The 7926-nt window shown below is 36.6% G+C and overlaps 1 protein-coding gene across 1 annotated transcript; it reads left to right on the top strand.

The window, feature by feature from the left end:
• The first annotated feature begins 1368 nt into the window (after positions 1-1368).
• On the top strand, positions 1369-3259 carry LOC116214811 (putative germin-like protein 2-1). The gene is made up of 2 exons (XM_031550287.1): positions 1369-1568; positions 2363-3259. Exons 1-2 carry the CDS (start codon positions 1460-1462, stop codon positions 2896-2898), a joined length of 645 nt encoding a protein of 214 aa, XP_031406147.1. The 5' UTR covers positions 1369-1459; the 3' UTR covers positions 2899-3259.
• The last annotated feature ends 4667 nt before the right edge of the window (positions 3260-7926 follow it).

Genomic DNA, 7926 nt, shown 5'->3' with positions numbered 1-7926 from the left:
ATTGAACATGAACTTTACTAATTTCATGCGAGAGTGGGTACCACTGCATCAGACCCCATTTTGTCGTGCAATCAGCATATCTTTAGCTCATTATCAATCAATTCTTTAAGTCTCTACTAATTAAAATTTTACATTAATTGGTTACTTTTCAATTGGCTCAAAGATCTCCTTCATAATTATAGGAAAGTTAGCGAATAGTATATAATTATTTAATTAATTTTTTTGGCCAGATTTTTTAACATTATTGTCAATATTTATAGTATTGGGCAAAATTTTAGGTGGAATAACTGTTTCGCTTTCACAAATAGAATATCACACGAGTTTTTGGACCAATATTCTTATTCTTATTGATTTATATTTGATATGCTTCCATCTTATTATATGGTCCAGATGTACAATTACATTTATATATAAAAAGATCTTTCACGTAAAATTCCCTAGAGCAAAAAATGAATAAGGTAAGGGAGATTTTCAAAGTGAAATATAGAGAGTATTGTCTACAAGTTCATTGAAAAAAAGTATGAAAATAAGAGTATTACACAATGTAATAACGTTATAGTTTAGCATTCCCTTGTGTATTATCTTTACGGTTTGATTTCTAAATATTCCCCAATCTTGTATCCTTTTTTTTATATTTGATTACAAAATATTTCATTATGTATTCTATCAGTGAGTACTTTTGTATCATTAATCAGTATCATCTGATGCATAATAAGTATTAAAAATATTTACCATTACCATTATATATTTCATGCCTTCTATATATACTATAATTTTGAAATTTTAATTTACAAAATACTAACTAAATCATAAAAATGCAAAATTAGCTAGTAATAAGTTTGTGAATGTAATTTATAAATCAACTTAAAATACCCCGAGTTATCATTCCACTGTCTTTATAAAACATGTTTCACAAAAGATCAATTAAAATAATATGTATAAATATAAATGCCCATGCAATGCGTTTAAGAAAATATTTTTTTATTTCAAATTATGGAATTCATTCAAATGCCACACACTGCCTTTCCCCATTCGACATGTTTGGATTAATCCTCAATTAGTATATATGGTCGAATATTTTCTATACGATAAAACTGCCGGCCCATTAACACCAAGACATTCTCTTCTTATATAAAACAAGTCCATACAGATATTTGAAATAATATATAGATAATATTTTCTTACAAATTTTCTTGACACGGTCTTAAGCATGACCGTGTCAATAATTTTCTCTGCAGGAAGAAGATGAAGAGACGGCTACATATATAATTGAATTAAATGATTGTTTAAAGTTGGTGCACTGATTGTTAGCATTAAGCATTCCCTTCCCCTATAAATATGGGCATGCAGAGTTGTGGCTCTCACAATTCCAGAGCTCGACCCCTTTACTACAATATTACACAGCTTTTCGAAACTACCTTGAATACACTTTTTCGAAAAAGGGCATTGTATTGTCTCAATGGCTACTCTTGTTATCTTGCTTGGGCTAGCAGCTCTCGTTTTCACCATTACCGTGGCTGATCACAGTCCACTGCAAGATTTCTGTGTCGCGGATCCAAGCAACAAAGGTATACTTATGACCGATGATTATAGAAGGCTATTTGTTACAAACCTATTTATTTCTAAATATTGCGCATTTGGAATCATATATTCTAATTAAGACATGTTGGTCGCAAAATTATCATTGCATACTTTTCAATGAAGATTGTCAATTGCTCAAAGTTTGAAATTAGCAACTGAAGAATGTAATCTTTCTTGAGGAAGAGGGGCATTGTAATGGCACATGCCCTGGCCTAGTAAAATAAGAGGTTTCATATTCGATTCTCATTGTGGACTACCCCATACTCATGGACCTCTCTCATAAACATAAAAAGTGGGATTGTTCTTAATAAGAAAATTGGTCTTTTATAATGTAACAATTACAACAAAAAATAATAATTGATATATGAAAACAAATATGTGAAATGCACGATATAAGACAACTGTTATTTTATATAGTATCAGAACGGGTAGCCAATTTCAGTTTTCAAGTAGCCAAAAGGCGCTTCATTTTAATCCAACTCAATCCCTTGGTTTTTGGTCTTTGTACATTAAACTCTCCGATCGGGATTCTAATTTTTAACATTTAGTTTACCATCGGTCCTGCAACCTTACCACGTACAATGTGAAAAAATTCCATATACTCGTGTAATCTTGAGTGAGATAATATTACATATTGTTTAATCGATTTATATTATCAATAATCTTATAAATAGTTACGACAAAAAAAATTCCATATAGAAATTCCATGTTGATAGTGAGAATTGCAAGAATTATTCTATTTACTGACTTATAGCCTCCTTAACTTAACTATTGCATGCAGTGATTGTGAACGGACAGGCTTGCAAGGATCCAAAGACAGTCCAAGCCTCCGACTTCTTCTTCAGTGGGCTTCACCTTCCAGGCAACACATCGAACCCTGTCGGTTCAAAGGTCACCCCGGTGACTGTGGCCCAGCTCCCTGGGCTTAACACACTTGGCATCTCATTGGCCCGGGTCGACTATGTTCCATGGGGCATTAACCCTCCTCACACCCACCCACGAGCCACCGAGATCCTGACAGTTGTGGAGGGAACCTTAGAGGTTGGGTTCATCACATCCAACCCTGACAACCGCCTCATCACCAAGGTCCTGAATAAGGGAGACGTCTTCGTGTTCCCGGTTGGCTTGATCCACTTCCAGAGGAACGTGGGTAAGATGAATGCTGTCGCTATTGCCGCTCTCAGCAGCCAGAACCCTGGAGTCATCACGATCGCTAATGCTGTGTTCGGGTCGAAGCCCGACGTTGCTGGAGATATCCTCGCCAAGGCTTTCCAAGTCGATGCCGGTATCATCAAACAGATTCAATCAAAGTTCTGATGAGGAACGGAAAATATTTAGGGTTGCAGAGCATATTGGTTTTTGTAATGCTGGTCTGTTGCTTGCATGTGTATGTTTTGTGCGAGTGGTTTTTTGATGTTCTTTGGTTTTCTCGGGTTTGTTCGGCATAAGAGAAAGGGGGTTTGATGCAATGAAATCACCCTCAGACTAGGCGTTTTGAGTTCGATTTCCATTGATGTAACTTCCCCATTCGTTGCATTTCCCCTATGCTCTCTAGCTTTAGAAAGCTATAACAAGTCAGAGTTTGAGCATGGGTGAGAGCTACTGTTTAAAATCCTTCAATGTATGCTTGCTATCAAACATGCTGAGCTATAGCGATTAGCAATACGAACAGCCAAAACAAAAACGGTCGTTCGAACATTTGCACAGTTTAAGGACTCTGATTCTTATTCTTTCCTTCTTTGGTGGAACCAGTAGGTACGCTCAGCATATCAACTGAGACTAGTCCCAGCTCAGCCGTGTGTCGCCTTTCTAAAAATGAAATATCGATGAATTTAAATGACATATTCAAAAGAAATGCAACAGTTTTTGTAAGAACTAAGATCATGTTTAGTATGCATGAGTGAAATGAAATGAAATGTGAAGCTCGTCAAAGTGTTTTCGCGCATAGATCTACCAATTGGGTCCTTTCATTTTTTTAATTAATATGGTTTGAGTCCCTTTACTTTCTTTTCTTTTTAATCATACCCTTTCACCCACTATTTCCCGCCAACCCCAAAAGATTTGGTCCTTCCCCAGCTTTCCCCAGCAATTGCAATCTCAAACGCTCTGTTTCCTTAAAAAAAAAAAAAACCTCATACGTTCACTCTCCTCTCATGCCATCTGAACTTCTAGGTATGCAAAGATCGCTCGGAAAACAGTCGCTTGATCAACCAATGTATAAGAAAGGCAACTATAATTGAAACCATCCATTGCTGCATCCCATATCGCTTTGTGAATGGAACTCATAGATATTAGGAATCCTTCATGGAGGGGATGATTCCCACATACTCCTGTTCGGTAATCACCAAGGGTGCATGCCCATCTTTGCTACTGTACCTCTTCTAAGAACAATTTGAAAAGCTAGAAAATTGGTTCTGCTTGATCACTTTTATCATGTGTTTGCAGGATCGTTAATGAGACAACAGAAAGCATTTCCTTGGCCCTTGTTTTCAATGTGAATGTAATGGCTGAAGGTATAGAACACCGTCACGGGCATGACTATACTTTCGTCTCTGAATTGTAAATAACCCGAGCATTACATGGTCTCATTATGCGTTCGGTTCTGTTTTCTCGATCTGTTTCAGTGATATGGCTAATCAGTATTGATAAGGACCGTTCCTCACCAAGTATATATTTTTATAAACTTTTTATATGATATTTTTATGATTTAAACTAATGTTTAAACATATGTAGTGCCTCTCTAATTCAAAGTCACCCACTAGCTCTCTATCAATATTGACCTTTGATGTTTATTTATCCGCATAGCGGCTCTTGTTATTTGCTTTGAATCTATTGGAACGAACATATGAGAGGTGGTAACTTCTTCAATCACAGTTTTCGCTCTTCTCTTGGGCTTGTAATGTTAGGCTTCTATGGAATAGATAGATGAATGTTTCTTTGATGGTAAAGATAGTGAAACATGACCTTCCTTTGAATCTTCTCTCAACGTAAAATATATGGGTGAATCTAATATTTTCACTTTTCCAATAGTACCTCTACCGCTGCAACTTTTCTTTCCTACTCTCAGACTCCCTTTCAAGATGCATAGTCTCACTTCTGCCGAGCCTGCTTGTCGATCCTTCCAGGCCGCCAATTGTGCCTTTTGAGTTCAATCAGTCCCTTCGATCTCCTGAACTCCTCTGCTGCCTCTTCCTTCTGCCTATCTTGAATCATTCTCAATTGCCGGGTTTATTTTTCCGAAGTTTTCCAAAGTCTTCAAAAGTCAGTTCTCTCCTTTCTTATCGCTTCTGTATACAGTGCTTGCTTGGCGATATATTTTTCGTTTTCATGTTTCCTCTCTGCCCATCAGACACAACACTGCCATTATCTTCCGTTTTCTCTATCCAAGGACTCCCGGTCTACATGAGTTTTGCGGATCAGCCTCACGATGTGTCCTAAACCGATGGTTTCACCTCCATTACACAACGTGAAGTGATAAGCCCCTAAAGTGAAGATCCTTCTCAAGGCTAAGATGCTTCAGTGTCATCGGCCACTTCCACTTCCCTCACTAATGCTCCCCTTTCTCGCCACTAGAGGGCCGTTTTTGTACGAATTAGCCAAGGTAAGGATGGGATTTCTCCATTTTGATATGATTTTGATTTAGGGCTACTGTAATTCTATCCCCTGCCTACGATTGTCTATTATTCTGCCTTTATTGTTCAACAATGCCATTTCTCTGTTAATGAACTTGGTTTTGGTGACTACTTTTGGTTAGAGAGACCAAAAACACAATCTTTGCAGCAAATTAGGAAGGCACATATATATTTCAATGTTGTCATGAAGTGTGACGGCCCTTATGCTATCGTCTTCCTCGTAGGCTTTATTTATTTTGTTCTTCCTCGCAGTTTTTTTTCCCTTAAAATTTTTAGTGTAAATCCTGATATCTGAAAGTCCAATTGGGTTCCGACTAATCCAACCGAACCGGGCGGCCTACTAAGAGATAAAGCTCTCACAGCGTGAATTTTTTGCATTCACAAGGACTCAAATCCAAGACCTTATTTAAACGGAACAAGTATCGAACGCATGAATCCGTGCTACTTGGGAACTCATGTCAAAAAGCTAAACACGGATTTTACCTTTTTTTTTTAGAGATGGACAAAAGAGCCTTGCGGGGCCCACTGCTTCAGCCATGTGGCATGTAGCGTGCCACACAATCTTTTTTTTTTTTAAAGAGTGGGTGTTTTTTAACTGTCGCAAAAAAGTGCGGGACCAGTGTCGAGTGGCATGGTTTTCGGGCTTCTGCCACTGACTTGAGTGTTCTGTTAATTCATGTGGCCCGAGATCTCATCGAGATTGGATTCGCCACTATACCGTTATTTGGCCGGTGAGCCACCTAAATCACTTACAGGATCATGCTACTAACCGCCTAAGGATTTAAGTTTGACTCGGTCTTTCTAACCAAGGAAATGAGTTTGGGGGCTTTATTACGAGATTAGAGGTCTGCAAGTCAATAACTAGTCATTTCAGTACTCTGCTAGGCTCCTAATAGTTCTAACACTTTTTATCGTTTATAGTCAAGTTCGTTAATCCTAGGGTCAAGTCCGTGTTCGCCAAGGGAATTAAAAAAATGAATTACAGAATCCATACGGCATGCGTGCTCATAAATAAATTATACAATCCGGCTCCAAATAAACGGACTACACATTTGAGCCGGAAAGATAAATGGGCTATACATTCGGGCCAAAAGTAAATGAGCCATACATTCAGGCCAAACATATATTCGCGAGCCACTCCTTTTGGCCAATATACATGAGACGAGCCGAGTGAGCCTATAAATGGGCCTAATGCCCAAAGAGGGGAAAATGAGCCTATAACCCTTAACCTAGAAAAATTCTGAGTTTATATCCTATCTCTACATGTTTTATTCATAGTTTTTCCGATTTTTCCCAATTTATAAACAATGTCATATTTACATTAATTAACCGAGTAACTCCCAAAAAATTTACAAAAATGATCTTAATCCTTAAGGTCAATTTGACCTTTAATTTGGATCCGAAGACTCAATTAGTAAGTTAATTACCCTTAATCCTCATGACACATGTCAATATACATGATTATCCATTTTCAATCAATTTACACTCAAGAAATCAAATTATTAATCTAATTAAGTCAAGTGATTGACTTTAATACTGTTTAGGAAATCCTGGGTCCTAATGACCCGTTGTCAATGTCACAAGGACCTTATTAAGAGTCTAAAACACCCTAATTGTACCTAATTACCCTGAGGCCTGTATAATTAAGTCAAATATACATGATTATTACAAGTTAACATGTCAATTTCATGGTTTGACCAATTTTGATTCGATTAAACGCTTACAAATCCGAGGAACACTCACAAGGATGATTATCTACATTAATCATGCCTAAAGACACTCAATTAGACTCGATTGGATTCCAAGTCCTAAGGTCAGAACACTAATTAAGTCAATTTCACATAAATTGGTCTAATTACTCCTAATTAGACAGCGAAATCGGACTCAATTGGACCCCTAATCCACTCGCCCCTAGACATTATTCACGCATTCATGAGCTCCTTACATCAATTGAAACACAAATTGAAGGAATTGGCCACAATTAGACCTTATTACACAAGAAAGATAACTAATCAACACGAATAGCACCTAATTAAGCCTAATCAACCCCTAAATCAATCAATTGAATCCCAGAGGTCGATTTTGGGCTAATTAAAACTAATTAAGCAAGGTTCCAAACAACTCATGGCCTATGATCGGATTGATATGTTTGGATGGATTTATAAGGTGTTTACGTGAATTGTATAATTAACCGAGCATAGCTCGGACACCCTCATTATAAAAAAAATAAAAAATTTCTTTATCTCATGGACGAAATTGTGTATTTATTTATTTATTATACTTGATTCACCTTATTCCTTTCACAATCAAAATACATGAAAGACTCAAATGCAAAAACCGGAGAATACTGATTTCTTTGCATCCTGTATTCTTTCTCTCTCTTTTTTTTTTTCATGTTTTGTGCTTTTGGGAAAAAAATTTCGTCCTATCTTGATTGAGTCATTAAGATCATTATCATACCGTTTAAATCTTAAATATAACTAAAAATGAACATTGTTAAGGATATAATTTCAGAATTATTGGTTATAATCAATTGTGTATTTTTCATTAAATTTTACATTTTCCTTTTGTTATTTCTTCCATTAATCTTTTCCAGAAATGCATAAAAATAATACGATGATAATAAAATAATAAAGAAGACTAGAAAGTGTTAGTTTAGTGGTAAGTAACTTTAACTTCCATAATGAGGAGGTCGCAAGTTTAAGTCTTGAAA

The sequence above is a fragment of the Punica granatum genome, chromosome 7, assembly GCF_007655135.1.
Source record: "Punica granatum isolate Tunisia-2019 chromosome 7, ASM765513v2, whole genome shotgun sequence".
NCBI lineage: Eukaryota > Viridiplantae > Streptophyta > Magnoliopsida > Myrtales > Lythraceae > Punica > Punica granatum.
This window is presented reverse-complemented; position numbering and strand designations above follow the sequence as displayed.